Source organism: Bacillus rossius, chromosome 15 (assembly GCF_032445375.1).
Source record: "Bacillus rossius redtenbacheri isolate Brsri chromosome 15, Brsri_v3, whole genome shotgun sequence".
NCBI classification, from domain to species: Eukaryota; Metazoa; Arthropoda; class Insecta; order Phasmatodea; family Bacillidae; genus Bacillus; species Bacillus rossius.
In genome coordinates this window covers 36,579,527-36,598,135 of record NC_086342.1, presented here as the reverse complement: position 1 = coordinate 36,598,135, position 18,609 = coordinate 36,579,527, and the positions used below count along the sequence as shown (strand labels likewise).

Below are 18,609 nucleotides of genomic sequence, written 5' to 3'. Positions count from 1 at the left end.
CAATTGTTTAACTTTCACGAAATGAAAAATATATACAGTGCATACTTTTTGCATAATTAGCTGCCAAAGTTACATTTTTTTACGTTTTTGGGTTGTACAAATAAGGAGAATTTAATTTATTGCAGAACTGAAACTTTTTAGGTTTAACTGCAATGCCACTGGCTACTTCATGATATAGTTAGCATTTCTATCACACAAACTCATTTCATGTTTCTTGGCTGTCAAAATGGTAACAAATTTGAGAATTTTGAAATGCCTGGTAAAATTAATTAATATTTACTAACAGAAATTCAAACCATTTCTTGAAGTAGCCAGTGGCATTGCAGTTAAATCTAAAAAGTTTCAGTTCTCAATCAATTAAATTATCCTTATTTGTTCAACCCAAAAAGTTAAAAACGTAACTTTGGCAGCTAATTATGCAAAAAGTATGCACTGTATGTATTTTTCATTTCGTGAAAGTTAAACAATTGAAAAAGTCTACAAGTTTATCTGTAATTGCTGTAAATATAAAATCTTGACCTGAAATGGGAGGCATCCCTTCAAGTCCTTTGCTAGTGTTTCCTTTCGAGTAAATAGGTTATACCATATAATTATTAATTTAGTTTGGTATGCATACTTTTTATATGAAAATGCAACATTTGAACAGCACAAAAACCTTCAACATCAAGTGGTGCAGCAGGATTGTTCGTGTGTGAAAGGTCAGGTAAATTTTTCCAATACATATCTGGAAATCATGGAAAAGTCAAGGAATTTTTGAAATCCAAGCATGTAGGAACCATGGAGTAAGTCTGGAGGTTCTATCTATTTAATCTTTTCTGTGTGTTGTGAGGCCATAACCAAGTCTTCCCTTCCTTTTCCCTCATCCACATTCTGTTGCTCTCAGTGCTGGCATCTTTTAGTATTGTGGGTACTTTCATACTACCTTCATAACAAGTATTCAGCAATTTGACATTAATGTTATGTTATCCTGGACTTTATTTTTGTTGCCATCCTCCTATATTGAGTGATAGGACTTTTCTGATTGTGAAAGACATTTATTCATGTCTCTTTTGGCCTATGGGTTAAACTGTTAAATTATGCCAATGTTTTCCTATGCCTCGCACCCAAAATCTTCGGGAAAAATATTTAGGCTATTTAAGTTCAATTTCATTTTCATTTTCATTTTCAGAGTTCTTTTTTTGACGTGATAATGTCTTATAAATCAATGAACGCCGGCTGCACGCACAAAAAAGCATGACTCATTGTCACGTTCTGCCTGAGCCGAGCGTGCAAGAACCGACCAACCACCGTGCGAGAAAATCATCTATAATATCAAACAGGTTAAGGCGGGCTTTTTAAAAGCAGCATTTTAAAAAAATTTGATTTTGTTTGTTGAATTTTGTCATTTCAAATTAACAATTTATCGACATTGATTTTATTTCAGTTTATTTCTATAACTAATTGTTCGTGATTATATTTAAACAAATGATTTAAATTAAATTTGCAAAAACTGTAAGTAATATTTGAAAATTAAAAAGTGTGCAATTTTTCATCAATGTTTTCTTATGACGATATCACGTAAAATTATCATCAGTGAACCGACTTTACAGACAACCTGCTTTGCAGGTGGCACTGGCATCACCCCGATGCTGCAGCTGATTCGCCACGTCACCAAGGACCCGGAGGACCGCACGCAGATGGCCTTGCTGTTCGCCAACCAGACGGAGGAGGACATCCTGCTGAGGAAGGAGCTGGAAGAGGTGCGGGACAAACATCTCGACCAGTTCAAGCTGTGGTACACGGTCGACCGACCCGCTGAAGGTGAGCTTGCTACGCTTATCTTGTCTTATAGCGAGAATTCACTTGTGTTCGCGAACTAGGACAGTTTAACCTGGTTTAGCCGTATTTTGCCCCTCCCCCCCTCCCCTAAGTCTAACATGTATTTTAGAGCCAGTGATTTTAAGAGTAATTCAATGTTTTAAATTAGGTTATCATCATCCTGACGATGAAACCAAACTTTACGGTCGTTTGTCATCTTACACTCGTAGGGCTGTGTTAAATGGGGGAAGCAATAAATTCAACCAGACCTACAGATGGTATCTTTGCGAAGCTTCGACCCAGCGAATCAATCGAAACTATCATTAATATTAGTTTTGACTTCGCCAGGAAATTCTTGATTCGTTTTGTTTGAAGCTTTGGTTGTAATGCAAAGCTTCGCATCTGATATGAAGCTTTGCATTTGTGTTTTGTTGCAAATCTTAAAACATTGGAAGTCTAAAATTCGCTCATGAAAATATTTGTTTTTGTGTTGTATATGTTTTGCTTTGAATAAAGTTGGTTACTTAAAGAGCACGTGTAACTCATTACACATGATAGAAGTGAAACTTCTTTGCAATGCAAAACCTCGACTCGTAAGTATTCTATTTACCCATGCATGAGTCACATTTATTTTGCAGATTTTTCGTGTGGAAAAATGAACTGCGATCCATATTCGGGTTTTTGGGTGAAAAAAATATAATTTTACTGTTTGGTTGAATATGTGCATAAATAACTAACCTATGTTGGTTTTAAACAAAAGTTATAACAAATTGTTCAATAGAAATTAGTGATGGCCCGATATCCGATATTCGATATCGGAGATCGGTAATATCGGCACATTTTTCAATATCGGACATCGGTAAATACTTGCGATATTTTGATAACCGATATTTGCTCTCGCCAATAATACTTCTCACATAACCTTAACCGTAATTCCAAGCTTATTTTCCGCGGGCGTAATTTACCTTTCTTCACGTCACCATATTACCTTGTAATTCCAAGCATATTTTCCACTGAAACAATTTAAAGCCTATTTCTTCTTTCTGATACTGCAATGCATCCCGACGCGACGGTACATTTCTTCCATGTGTACACAAATCCCAGTCATCGGTGCATATTTATTCGTTTCAGATATTCACAAAATGTTTTCGCTTGATGAATTTTCGAAGTTCACTAAGTGTACATAAATTGAACACATAAATGAAAATAATTACGATATTTAATTTAATAAGTGGTGTAGCCGTAAGTAAACATGAAGAAGAATAAAGTTGCTGCTTGATATAACAGGCATTTTCTTTCCGTGTTGTTTCATGGTCGCCAACTGTTGTTCTATACAAAGACGTTCGTAAGTTTTACAAAAGCTAAAATATGAAACGTGTTTAAGTAGGGCAAGTTGCAGCAAAGGTATTATGTTGGCTATATTGAGTGATGGTCAACAACATAAATAAAGATGTGTGGTTTTATAAACTCTGCAGTACGTTTCAAAGTTGTATTGAAATTACTTTTCACGTATTTTTAACGTGTTTTCGCACCAATAAATGGAGTAATACACTTGAACAATGATCACAAAATTTGCTAATTGAAGAAATTCCTTTCTAGCGTGTCGTTTACCGTGATGAAATTTAACAAAGGGTACAAAAGTTTTATGTTTTTCGGACGGTATTTTTCGTAGATTACAGTTGAGACACTGGACTAAGTAAATGCAGTGACCCGTGAAGTCGTGATTCATACATTATAAGCAAATACTAGAGACTAATACCGGACAGCTACAAGATTTTTGTGTGAAAATGTGGCGTTGTTTTCACCTTAGTCCGATAGATGGCAGACGGCATGCCTCTTGCCGCTAGGTTAGTCTATTTTTCACACTCCCGCCTGTGTTGTTAGTATAGAACTATAGAGCTGTCCAGGTTATAAGCATTATTGTTTCTGCAGGTGGAATTTGTACCAAAAAATGAATCGCCTTTCACCTGAACACATTCAAATGCTAACATTTCTCCACAAAAATCTGAAATTTCAGGGTTCCCACGCTCCTTGAAAGTCCTTGAAAAGTGCTTGAAATGGTTTGAAGTAATCAAGGGCCCTTAAAAGTGCTTGAAAAAACATTTAGGTGCTTAAAAGTGCTTGATAAAAATTTTACGCTGTTTACAAGAGTTATAATTACGTTGCATTTATTTGGGACAAGTTAAAAGTGGGGCACAGCAATTTAATTTTACGATATTTATGGTACGTTCGAATAGTTTTCACATATATTAATGCCCTGTTTTTCGACGGCATACGATAAGATATCTTCTATGTACTATTTTTACCGGCAGTTATGGTGTCATCAATGTTTTTGTTCTGATAAAAGTTCGGTATAATGTTAAACTCGGCCAGTTTGAAATGTTTCCGTTCCTCCGATAAGCTTTTATCTTTCTGTTTGTAAGTAATAGACAGAGAAAAAAAAAAAATTCTGCACGTGTTCAAAATATACATACTAAAATTTTTATAATATTTGGGTCCTTGAAATGTTTGAAAAAGTCCTTGAATGTGCTCGATAAGTGCTTGAATTTTTTTAGCTAAAAGGAGTGGGAACCATGAATTTGTTTCCTTGTAGTTGCAATATGTTTTTTGCATACATATTTAATACCTACACCAGAATATTGCTTTATCGGGCCTTGAAAAACAATTTAATTTTTTAAGACCTTGAATTTAGAGAGTTTATTTGTTGGCCATTATGATAATTTCATTATTAGCTTTCATTTAATGTGAATTTACAATATTTTACAATTAATAAAAATAATATACATTCACATAAGTATGTATTATTAATATTTAACATTTTTCATTATTGTCTCTAACAATACTCCAGAACCACAATTTTATAGAATCAGTGTTAGAAATGAGATAGGCCTATTATCGGGTATCGGGTATCGGATCGGTAAATTTGGAAATATCGGAATCGGTATCGGTATCGGGTTTTTGGATATCGGGCCATCACTAATAGAAATGTCTCCGCAGTCGCGTGAAGTTCCGTTAACAGCAAAGTTATGGTACGTGTGCCGTGTCTGCCGTCTGACTGTCGCGACGCCGGCAAGTGACGCTGCGAGGACAAGGAGAAGAGAGGAAAGGAGAATCTAAAAAATAAACCAGCCAGCCAGAGAGGGAGAGATAGAGAGAGTGTGTGTGTACGTGTGCATGTGGGTGAGGCCATATGGCAGTGTTGATGGTTTCCCCTCCCTCTCTTCTTTGTAAATGTCCCGTGAACTGGACTGGCATCCACACAATTAACGTGACTATGTTGATAGGTGTTCATGATGCAACTGAGTCCAATTGTTATTGTTTTTGTAAGTGAGATAGTCCTCGCTTTCAACTGAACATACCGTGACAAAATGGCAGCCATCATTGGTGTTTATAAGAGCACCTTTTATATTCCTCCAGCCTTTTTTGCCCAAACTTAAGGGTGCGACCCATACAAAGGGACGACCCTTCGTTGGATAAATACAGTATATCATAAGGGGTAAAACGGCAGAGAGAGAGAGAGAGAAAGAGAGAAAGAAGACAATTTTCAAAAAATAACACAGCACAGGTTTTTGGTTTTAATTTCTTTTTCAATTATTTAAGAATCCGAATATTTTTTGTATTTGTTAGAAATTTGAATAAAATTAAAATAAAAAAATTAATATTCCACACACAGGATTTGTTTAAACTTTTTTTAATCTAGCTTGTTCTTAGTTGGACTTAATATATTTACACGCTCGTGGATCATAGTTATAAATAATATGTGTGTGATTTATTTAATCCAATAGTAAATCAAACTAAAGTATGAAAGACATTATACCAGCAAAAAATATTTAGTTAGACAGCTAAAACATTACTCTGTACATGAACAGCAACATACGTAAATAACTACAAATGCACATTTAAATAGGTAGTTACTCAAAGGGTAAAATTTTATTGATTCATACTGCTCAGATCTAGCTGCTGAATTGCAGATTAAATTGCTCAGCTCAAAATGGACTATTATGGTGTGGTTACAACACACACAAAATAATACTGTGTTTTATCGTATACATAATTGTCGCACCGTTATTTTAGGACGTGTGCTTTGTGTAGGTGGTTTTTTCATATAAAACAATGTATTTTATAGTTGAAATCTAAAATTAATTAGGATATTACTGCTTAATTATTTAATTAACAGAAATATGAAGTTGTCTGATGTGTAAATTTTCTTTTAAAGACATTTTCAAACGTTTTAAACTTTATCTTATCATCTTCTTCGCCACTGTGTACCGCTTATAAAAATGTAGCCAGCATTAGTTGGCAGCATTTAAGTTTGATTATGTCGAATATCGATACAGACAGCTCATCGATTGCATGCAACGCGTGCACTCTGTCTGGCGCCGAGTTAACTACATTTGATAGGCTACGCTTTCTCGTGATGTGCACTACGACGATAGTTATGCGCTCCGACTCACGTTCGTGTCACAGTTTTGGTTTTTCTATTTAAAGTTGAACAAAATGTTTTTGTTTCATGACTTATTAATTTAAATTGTTTGGCATGCTTTTGTATACTCTACTTTTTAAATTAAAGTATTTTCCTTGAATAGGTTTTGTTTTTATGAATAACTTTACCTTACAAAAAATGCTTTTCTCACATAAATGTTGCACCCCTACTTTTCAAACTTGATTTTAGTATAAAATGTGTGTCGATTATGAGATAAAACATGGTCAATAAAATTAGGTGCCACTACTTTGCGCTGAACTTTAAGTGAAGTTTACCATTTAAAGCAGAGTAAAGGTTTTTCTGTTATTTAAGTTTCAATGAACACACACCTTTCAGAAGTTAAAATACATAGTTAAACAAATTAAACAAGGCATTCCAACCAGACATTCTTGCAAAACATATGACTATTAGACTGCCTGGTGTTAGGTTAGACACTGCAACTGAAATGTTTATACTACACTTATTGACTTATATTAATAGTTTGGCAAAATAGAAATACAGTAGAATCCCGCCGATGCGACCCCCCTCTGATGCGTCCATTCCGTTTATACGGCCGTTTTTTGAGAAACCGTAAAAATTTTGAGCTGAGAAAGTCGAAAATTTTAGTAAAATCGGCTGAAAAACAAGTCTGTTACACTTTGTTGGGCACTGTGTGTTTGTTCACGTTTATCTTGGCGAGCGCTGTACTGTAAGCAGGCAGGCATACAAAAGACGGCTAAAAATAAATACCACCCCTCTAGACTGTCCACGCGGCAGTGTCTAGCCGAGCTCGGCGCGTCCACTATCGCACGAAAAGCCGTCTCAGCTGTCATGTTATCTTACCCGCCCGCACGAAAAGCCGCTGTGGTAGCTTCTGCGAGAGCATAAGAAACTCGTCCGGCCAGGCTGGCGGTAGCGGCGGCTTGATGTCATTACGTGACGTGACGCTTACCTCTCCCATTCTCCTGCTAATTCCTCAAGGCTCATTCCTCCCAGAGCCACAAACCATGTAAAAACAACCTCCCCCCTCCCTTTTCCAACTAACATTTCAACACATTCCCTCCCTTATTACAACCTTCTGCATGAGAAACTGTCAGCATCCTCCTCCCCTCCCACACCGTGTGCGGCAACATTCCAACGTGTTTTTGTTTCTTCTTTTTTACGCTGTGAAGGGACGTGGAAAAGATAATTGCTTGAGCTGTCAAAATAAACATCGCTGACGGCAAGGGTGGAAGCGCATCCCGGTCTGTCGCTGTGATTATTTTATTTGGCCTGTCGCTGTGATTATTTTATTTATTTATTTATTTCAATTTTGTTACATGCGCACCAACAATCCAGGGACTTTGGTGGGCACGACGTATACAAAATATACACAAATACATAAAGAAACAAGAAACAAAGGACAAGACATCCATACACACAGACAACACAAGGACAAATACAAATATAATACTTAAAATAATAATTAGTACAAAGTAGTAAGGTAGTAAGCAGCAAGACATAAAATTTAATAGAGTACAATAATGTAAACGTGAAAGAGAAAAAATACAGACTATAATTAGTATGAGGATATAAATTACATTAAATACTTTAAAACATAGCTCTGTACACAATTAATTTGACTTGGTGTTGTGTCTATTATAGTTTTTAACGAGTCTATAAATAAGATCATTCTTGTTATAAATAGTACATAAACTAGAAAAGAGGCGAGAATTGAATTGGGGGATTCTCAATCTGGTGTTATCAAGAATATAGCTACATTTAATTTTATAGTTATAAATGTTATGTACAAAAAGATAGTCCAAATGGGCTCTACGGTCTGCTGGAGGAATAAGATTGGGATGCGTAAAACCTCTATGAATTATTAGTTGAGACAATTTGTTTTTTAAATTTTCTAGTTTCTCAATATCAGTCGACCCAATGTCATTCCAGATAGTTGAACAGTATTCTAATTTAGATCGAATTAATGCCAAGTAAAGAGAAATAATTGAATCAGAATTGATAGCATAATGAGTGATATATTTTATAATAGCAAATGTTCTTTTTGAAATGGAGTTTAAGTAGTCGATTTGTTTATGAAAAAATAATTTTGAATCTAGAAAGACACCAAGGTCTTTTATAATGAAAGTTTGTGAGATTGGGTTACTATTCAGAATGTAATTATAAACTATAGGGTTATATTTCCTAGTAAAGGATATTACCTTAGTTTTACTATCGTTAAGATTGACCAAGTTTAGAAGACACCAATTATTGATTTCATTAATGTCCCTTTGTAGAAGTACGCAATCATTGACTGTAGATATTATTTTAGAGATTTTCAGATCGTCAGCAAAGAGTACACCAGTTGAGTAATTAAGGACCATGGTAATGTCATTTATAAATATATTGAAGAGAAGAGGTGAGAGAGTGGCACCTTGTGGTACTCCAGAACTAGCATGGTGTAAAGAGGATTTATGGTTATTGACAGATACAAAAAAATATCTATTATTGAGATAGCTAGAAAACCAGTTCAAGTAGTTAGTACAAAAACCAAAGTCTGATTGTTTTTTTAAAAGTAGCGAATAGTTTACTGTATCGAATGCTTTGGCTAGATCAAAATAACAGGCATCTGCCTGACCTCTGTTAGTAACTACATTATGGATTGGGTTAAGAAAAGTAATTAGTTAAGTAGTGGTGGACATTCCAGATCTGAAACCGTGCTGAGTGGCTGATAATTTATTTTGAAGTTGAAAATTTAAAACTTTGTGTATAATTTTTTCAAATATTTTTGCGAAGCCATTAAGTAAATATATTGGTCTGTAGTTTGACACAATCAATTTAGACCCATGTTTGTGTATCGGAATGACCTTTGCTATTTTCCATTTGTCAGGGAAAACTTGAGAATGCAAACTGGTGTTAAAGATATGATAAAGAAGAGGAACTAATAAGTACGAACAGCCTTTTAAGATAAAATTAGGGATGCAATCTGGGCCGGTGGATTTGGATGACTTGAGAGCCTTGATGCCCCATAGAATAAGGGATTCGGAAATGTAGCACATAGGAATAGAATCTGAGGACATGTTTGAAGACGTTACATTATTGATTGAAGTCTTGTAGACACTGGAAAAATATTGTGCAAAAACATTAGATAAAACATTTGGATCATCACAAATATCATCGTTGATTTTTAAAGAATATTGTTCATAGTAACCATCTTTCATTAATTTAACATACTTCCAGAATTTCTTTGGATTGTTCTAGATGTTGTTATTAGTAGAGCGGATCCAATTAATTTTATCACGTTTTATATAAGATTTTGCCATTTTGCGAAAATGTGAAAACTGTAAATAATAATAAGGATTGTTGGATCGTTTATAAAGTTTGTGAAAATGTTTTTTTGATATTTAATGCTTGAATTAAGTCATTAGAAAACCATAATGGATATTTGGGTAATTTTTTAGTGGTATAAATATGTTCATATTGTCAGTTATACAATTTGTTAAAACATCCACCTGATGATTAACATTGGTTGATTCATAGAAATGAGACCAGTCGTAATTTTTTATGGAGTTATGAAGACCTAAAAAATTACCATCTACTCTAAAAACATGTCACAGCATTTCAGGATAGCATTGTTCTTATATCTTTCGTTTATAGCCGAATGTTTTCTACCTGATATACGCAAGCTCCTTTGCCACGTTTTGAATGAAAATAACCACCAGCCGGCTTTGGGGGGGGGGGGGGGGGGGGGGGTTAAAAATTGACCCGAATTCTCTTTGCGACCATTCCGTTTATAAGTCCGTTTTTCCGGAAACTGTGAGGGGTCGCATCAGCGGGATTCTACTGTATCTTTTAAATATTCATAATCTTAAAAAGTAAAGTTATGGTTGCTCAGTCTGGTAAAAACACAAGAGGTTACAAACAAGACCTCTGGCCTTGGGTGTTGTAATGTGTATTTTTTTTCACTGTCATTATTTGAAATTTCAGTTTAATTTCTCAATGTTTTTTGTTCCAAATGAACATACTTTTAACGTAATGGTAGTGTGTTTTACAGCTCAAAACGTGATAGCATCAGCAAATTGTATACAGAAGATGGCCAACCTTTGTGGCAGTTGTGGTGGACCAGTGCTTATTTCACCTTCAGATCACTTACGTTTGATCTCACACAGAAACAAATTAGTACCAAAGGCCATTACAACATCTGTGCACAGTGTAAGTCACTAATTGTGCATTTGCTTGACGATTTTGCTCAGTTTTTCATCTCTTGAAGATGCACGTACATGCAGGATGCCGACCACACCTGGATGCTAAGATATACTTTCTGTCCAGGTGGTCTAAATCCCATGATGCAACAGGCTGGACGTTTGAATGCTCCATTGTTTGATATTTGAAACACCGTGCTGCCGAGACTGTGGCCAATCACATCATTCCATCTAGGAAGCCCGCCAGAGAAAAAAATGTTCAATTAAAAATAAACCAGACATAAAATAAATATGCTGAATGCAATTTCTGGCTTTAAATTGACAAAAAAATAGTTTCAAAACAAAACTTTGCTAATATTAGCTTGTTTTCAAAAATTAACAAACAGTCTGTTTTTTCCTGGTGACTAAGCGACAGTGTTTGCAAAGTACATAAACACAGTTTAAAAGGTCACTAGAATCCTGTACTAGTACAACTCCTATAACACTGTTTAACAGAACTGATTTACACAAGTAATTAAATTAATACGTACTTGAAAGAACACCATTTTCTTGTGAAGATGGCCCGTGGCGCGTTGCACAACAATAAGCTCGCACCCTGCGACTCGCCTATCCCTGCAGCATGGCAGGGTTCCACCTGAGCCTCAGGCCACAAGATTTGTTCCTAACCCAACTTTAACTATGTGTGTTTGTTTGGTAGGGGTCTGGGTCTGCATCCCAGGCTGAAGCATGTACTCCTAATCATGCTGGGTTTCAGCCAAGCGGAAAGGTTACCATGCATTGTGTGCTGTGGTAGGGAATTTGGCCAGCAGTTGATGCGATGACGAACTCCCGTCTTAAAATCTTGGATATAACTTGTTAACCACGCTACCACATGGAGCATGCTCAAGGCATCGCGGCCTGACAAAGTTATCTGCACCGTCCACATCCATCCTTTTGGCATCAGAAACGTTTCACAACAATGTTTCATGAAAATGTTCCATTAAAATTCGGCCTTGAATTTTACTCCCACCACACTCAAAGAAGTTTGTGAAGTATGAAATTTACAAAGCAGATTTTTCAGGTCATTTAAAAAATTATATTTTCTTTTATGAAAATATTTGGTCTTTGGTAGATAGTATAAAATGTACAATCATTTGTAGTAATTTGTCAGGTTTAACTGTAGAGAAACCAAATTTCTGTGTATGATTTACTCTTAAATTATCCATTGAAATTTTTCTACTGGAATGGGAATATCAAAAGTTAGCAAGTATGCCATTTGAAATTGCTAGAAGACCATGCTGGACAGAAGGCCCAAATCAAGCCCTATCCCTTTTGGTGCTGGGGATCTTTAAGGTTTCACAAGAATGTGAAATGAACAGAAACAAGGTGTGATTCCATCTGAATATAATTACTTCGTACTTAGGAAACTTATAACAGATATTAAAAGATAGTAACATACAATATCAATTACGTACTTAAAGAGCTCTCAGGTATATTTAGAAAGAAAAAATAATATGGGCCGACCCTAAATTAAATTATAAAAAGGTTTCATTAAAAAAAATATACATAAACCAATAAAAATACAAATATGTTTAAAACATCCCAGTATTTTTTTTAAAGTCCAGAAATTATTTTTATATGATTAACTTGTTCGAACGTCGTAATTTAAATAATGATCCAAAAAAAAGAAAGGCTTATAAATACTGTAGCACCGGAGGTCGGTGCTTCGCTTACCGGAGACCAGTAGTCAACATGGTGCCAAGGTGCCTGTTTGTCGAAGTGGAAGGGCGTGATAATGCCAATTCAGCGTCCGGCTCTTGGACCCTGTCTGTGAACAGTCCGAATCAAACATGATCAGAACTAGTACACAGACAGTTAGCAAACTGGGTAGAAAATGCTCACAAAAGATAAGGGAGGTTGGGGAATGTCGCGAATAGTAACTCACCAGACAGAGTGTAGCTCCTGGGCTCAGGAAATGTCTCGCGCCGACATCAGAAAGGCGCGGACCGAGAATGCCGCGAATGACGCGGCAGAAATCATCATTTAGTAATAATAAAAAAAAAATTCATAAAATTTAAACTAAAACATGACTCGTTTTCTAATCACTACTACTGACTGGCTACTACTGAATTTTGAAGCTGGGATCACATCCCTTAACACAGCTGACTAAATTCCTTATTCCCACGAGTTCGTCGTTGCCGCGAAAAAGCCTCTTAACCGAGGTGACGCCGAGAAGACGCGGTAAGTAGCCGAAGTCAGAGTACTAAGTGCCGCAGTGGCGGACAAAACTCCTAATTAAAACGGGCGGTCGGCCCTAGGGAAAAAGAGGGGGAAGGTTCGGCTCTGGACCGAACACTTCCGGAGGTGACCGAGTGGTCGTAGCCACGACTTCAGTTGTTTGCGCCGAAGAGCGACTGCTGCGGTCTCTACCGGCAGGCACAGAAAGCAACATACAATCGACTTTTACAGGCCGCGAGGAGGAAGCATAGGGCCGTATGGCCAGCCGGTGCTGTACTCTGGCGGCCTAAAGGGGACAGAAGGGGGAGGTTTGCAAGATCGCCAACAGGTGTCGCGGGCGTCATCTCCACGAGCTGGTGACAAGAGAAGAAGTTCCTATTTCCGCCGCTAGATGCCGTGTGTGGTCCATCGTTGCACATATTTTTTCTATAGCAAAAGGTCTTTGAAGTCGGCCCACGCTTGGCGGTGTTCACGTTCGGTCAATGGTCCTGGGCTAAATTCTTAGAATCAAGGGGGGGTGGAGGTGGAGTAAGGGGGGACAGAAAACGCAACCAGGCTGGGAACGAGCCTTCTAACGTGACTTTTGAGGAGAGAACCTAAGACGTATGTGTGATGGTAAAATCTATGGTAAGCTCGTCTTTGAGAAATGGTAACAACTCGTCCAGAGCTGTTGTATGCAGTTTTGGTCATGCAGGGAAATAATGTTACAGGCCCCGGACGTGACTGCAAGCGGTAGAAATGTCAAACGGGCTGCCAACGACGTCTTTGACTTGCAAAAGATCAGATAGATAGGTCCCTGAGAAAAGGTGCCTTGTCCTACTGGCACAAAGTTTAAATACGTAGAGTACACCAGCCTAACAAAGTGTAAATCACCCAATTGTAACCAAATTATATAGAAAATAAAATTTCCAAAAATAATTTAAAATTGTAATAAAAATAAAAAAGTGCCAAAATACCTAATTTCCGGCACACCCTTAACGACATGTACAGATCACCAAATTGAAGGTCAGCAATCGTGGAGTGCGTGGAGTGAGTCACTTCCATCGGCAGTGCTAAATTTAAATAAATGAAAACGTATTCTTTCCTTTTTAATTCCAAAACATACATGTTCAAGTGTATTGGAACTAGCTAAAGGGCCATCTTCTAAAGCTTATGCTGAGTAAATATCTTATTCAGTGCCTTCAATTGGATATATCTGACCGTTTTATGACATAAGTGTCCCAGAGCGCGTTTTATCACATAAGTGTCCCAGGCACGTTTTTCGACATAAGTGTCCCAGAGCGCGTTTTATGTCATAAGTGTCCCAGAGCGCCCATTATGGCCGATCATGCTTTGTCAGATGTCACTGCTCCTGGTTCAAGCCTATTGTAACCACCTTGGGAGCTGAGATGTTGCTGCTCTGGTCCAGGATCCACTGTCGTACTTTTCGCCGGCATGTGACCTACGGACATTAATGGTGATTACAAGTCCGTCAAGCATTTGACCTGTGTTCATGTGCTCCCTGGAACCCCGACTCGGTCTAGATTTAATGCAGTAAAATATGTACTGCTAGAAATTTCAAATTTCAGCTTTGCTTTAATTGTTTTGATTGAAGTATATGTGTCTGGCTACTATTTGTAAACAAACATGTGTTATTGTTTTCATGAGCTAATTTCAACAGTTTGTTGGCAAATTGTAAGTTAATTAAAGTTCTAAGCGTAGAAGAGAGGAATCAGTTTATAGCATCAAGGCTACTATCGTTTGTATTTGTCTGTCTACAATACTAATCTTCAGGTGCTTGACTTTTGACCTACTTACATTATGATTAAGGGTGTAGTGGTCGTTGTACGATATATTTTAACTAGGGATGGGACGAATCCACATTTTGGTCGAATCCGAATCCTTGTTCGAATCCTCAGTGTTTGTCATCGAATCTCGAATCCCAGTCCCACACTAAACTTCACCACATGTTATTAAAAAAATCACACATTTATTTTAATAAATTACATAGGCCTATGTATTAAAAAAATCACATGTGTATTTATAAAATCATAAAATAAGTGCATAGTGTATACACCTGATATAAAATAGAGACAAATAACCTCAAAAACCACACACGTAAGTTTGCATCTGTCTAATTCTCTGTTATATATATATATATATATAAAGATGAACATTCAGCATAAGGTCACATAACATATTTTTGTGGTAGACATAACCTAACATTTTTAATAAGTAAAACTTTTTAATAGGACATTAAAAAAAAGTCGAATGTGAATTAAGTTACCTATCTACATTACAAAACCCGCTGACTGCAGTTGCTGTTTTCTTGGAAGAATGCTGCTCGTCAGAAGAAACTTTAGACATTTTTTTGGGGTGGTTCTGGGTCATCTGGGTCGTCATTATCTTTTCTCCATTTGGAAAACTTAAAAGACGTAAGCCTGCTCATCGCAAATCACCTCAAGAACAATAATATTGTAAACGTAACGTAAGAATAATTAATTATTGTGGTCATAGATATTTGCGTCGGAAAAAAGAAAACAAGAAATAATGATGGCTGCCGCTACTACGCTAGTCAACTTAGTACCGTACTGTAAAATTTACTGGACCAGTACTTTTAATACACAAGATTAAATTAATATTTTCAGTACCTGACTGTTATAACCAAAAAGGCCAAAGAAAATAAATACATCCCAGAAATTTAAAATACGTAATTTACGTAATCATTTCCTACCGCAGTTGTCTTGTATTAACTTGATCACGTTAGTTTTGCCGAAATACGAGAGTTATCGTACATGCGCTTTAGTTTAACGTATTGGGTACACAATCTTTGGTGATTTTACAATACTTCTCGTACACGCACTATAGTTATAGGTATAATATACGATACCTTTGGCATTTGTACGATAGTTTATATTACGTAGTACGAGAAATGCATACAAAATTCTCTAAAGTAAACAAAAAACAAAGCGCGCCTATATGAAAAAATGCTATGGGAGTTATGCGACGATTAATAAATTTTTATATTATTTTGTCTGCGCTTGAAACTGTTGATGCGACGATTATGCGATAAAAGTCTGAATATTACAAGTAATGATATTTTGTTGTGCTGTGTTGTGAATGGTCTCAAATGGGGGTTAGAAAATAAGAAAAACGTAATTTTTTTTTAAACGAACGTTCGGTTTTTTGCATATATTTTAAGAGGTTTCGAACCGAACCGAACGTAAGGGTTCGGTTCGGTTCGAAATTTTCTAACTTCGCCCAGAACTACAATTTTCAATTACTACCTAAAACTCTTAAAAACCCACCTCGAATCCCACCTCGGATCCTACGAATCCTCGAATCCATAGGATTCGGTATATTCGACGAATCCAAGATTCGAAAATCCCATCCCTAATTTTAACAGCTGTGATGAACCATTCAGTTGGGCACTGAGAAAAAAAAAATTAACTTGAATCTAACCATTCTAAACTGGAATTAGAAAATTCCTAGCTAATGATCACCAGTTTTTCAGGAACTTGTATCTTTAATTTGTTGTAGCCATTGATGTAATTAACTTATTTTAATGTAAGAAATGAACATAATGCCTTCTTTTCGGTGGTATTTCTTCCAGGTTGGAAGTACAGCACGGGCTTCGTCTCCGCAGAAATGATTCAAGAACACTTGTTCCCGCCGTCGCCCGAAACGCTGGTCCTGATGTGCGGCCCGCCTCCGATGGTCAACTATGCTTGCATCCCGAATCTCGACAAGCTCAACTATGATCCCAAGCTGAGATTCGCGTATTAATCACGCACATCGTCGGAAGACATGTTTAAATGTTCACTAAGTGAAATCTTAGTCGCCTTAGGTTGTTTTTGCAAAAAAAAAAAAAAAAAAAAAAAGTCCGCATCCAGTAAAGTATTAGATGTACTGTAAATCTGTACGTGCCAAATAGCTAATTATGTTTGTTATTACAGTATTTTTTTTTTATGAAGTTAACTTGTTTTTTTTTTTCTTTTCAGTATTACAGAAATACATAAATTTGCTTTTACATACTTATTAAAGGATGATGGACAGTGTGTGCGATAAATACCGTATTGGCCCGAATATAAGGCGACCCCGAATATAAGGCGACCTGCAGTTTCAGGAGGCCAAACAAATGTAAAAATAATTTTTGGTAGAAATTAATGTGAAAATTCATTAGACATACATTTTGTGTTGATAAATCATTTTTGCATTTATGTATAACAATTAATTTATATTTATCACATTACTTATTTAAAATAAGTTTGAATGGCCTACCCTAAAAGTCAAAAGAAAACAATTAGAAAATATTTACATTTTTAAGTATTACACTAGAAATTTTTTCGTATGTTTACTCTAATGAAGCTGCATAATTGTCATCTTCAGAGCTGTTTATTTGTCTAGAGCTCGTTCCCCGCCGTTCCACCGATGTGTGATTGTTCATTTTTCACAGTTTACTGTATCCACGAATTTAAAATTTTTACAATGGCTATTAATCACTCTTAAAATACAGCATTTAACTTTCCGTTTGACTTAAGCTACGTATTACCACAGAACAAGGCATATTACTATTTAGTAGTGTGTTAAACGTAAAAAAAGCAAACAAAGAATGCATCTTGCCGGAACAAAACAAGTGGCTAGCTGACATGATGAAGCATACGGCCATGAATAACTCGGTTACGTGACCGCGTATATTTGTCCATATTACTCTCTGACAGAGAGAGTCTGTTCTATGAATTTGAAAGAATAATCTATTATAATTATGAAAGGTTTTTACATAAATAAAGAGTGGATTATTAAAATAGCTTTTGAAGCAACATACCAAATTCCTGTTAATATGGCGTCTTCGTGCGTGTTCGGCAATGTTCGTTTTACAACAAAGAAATATTGTGGAAAGACAGTTGGCAGCCGTGAATTTCCAAACATTACATCCGAAATGTTTGTAAACGTAAACAATCATTCTGAAAATAACTGTGATATTTTAGTACAAATATTTCCGTTAAAAATCTGAAGATAAATTACCGTAAATGTTAACACGCGATTGTACACAAAGTACAAATATGAATTGTGAAATAAAATGTTGCCATTTGTAGATGCTTCAACATTTACGTTTTTACTCAAGAACAAATATTTTAATCCTCAACTTCAAACAATTGTGAATTACTGCAATATTAGGTGGATTTATCGTTTTTCCCCGTGTGAGGTAACAAAATTTTAGTTAATATAAAAAATCGTGAACGTTTTGTTAAACAATGTTTCTATTGTAGCTTTCAGCTTGGAACTAATGTTTGCGGTTCTGACGTCTTGGGTGCGAAAATAAGGCGACTTCCAGTTTTTGCATCTCTCGTTTATGTAAAAATGGTCGCCTTATATTCGGACCAATACAGTAATATTTTTTTTGTAAGTACGTGCTGTGATAAATTCCATCAGAGAAGCTTGCTTGCCAGCATTGTAATAATTGTTCATATATGATGAGAAAAGAAATCCTGAGTCATATTGGTTGAGTACCAACTCTGTGTGTTCTGTGTTTAGTAAAGACATATTGAAAATAAATATATCTATTTACTGAAGTCTGTGGTTTCATACAGTAAAACTTCTCACAGCGAACTCCTTCATAACAAAATACTCACCATAACGAAGCAAGTGTTAAGTCCCGCCAGAACGCTACATAACCTAATGTATTTGTACCTCTAAATAACAAAGTAATTTTTCACAGTCCCACCAAAAAAAAACCTGCTATAGCGAACAATATATCAAATATCTTCAAGAAGATTCTGTAGAATTGTAATAATTTTTCAATTTTGCATTGTGAATATGTTACGCTTTGGCAAATAAATAATACTGCCGCCATCTTACAATTGATAGACCATAGAACTATTGATGTATTGAAATACACTTTGTAACTAGTGAAGTTAAACATAGTGTACCAACATTATTTAAAAAAAATACCCTCCAGTTAAAGTATTTTCC

At 36.1% G+C, this 18,609-nt stretch overlaps 1 protein-coding gene across 4 annotated transcripts in view; it reads left to right on the top strand.

Moving 5' to 3' along the window:
- LOC134539285 (NADH-cytochrome b5 reductase 3) overlaps positions 1-18,209 on the top strand; it is a 52,624-nt gene extending 34,415 nt beyond the window's left edge. For all 4 annotated transcript variants that reach the window (XM_063381147.1, XM_063381149.1, XM_063381150.1 and 1 more), the window contains 2 exons: positions 1,606-1,800; positions 16,250-18,209. In XM_063381147.1, coding sequence (XP_063237217.1) covers positions 1,606-1,800; positions 16,250-16,422 — 368 coding nt within the window. In that variant the 3' untranslated portion in view covers positions 16,423-18,209. The remainder of the gene's footprint in view (positions 1-1,605; positions 1,801-16,249) is intronic.
- The last annotated feature ends 400 nt before the right edge of the window (positions 18,210-18,609 follow it).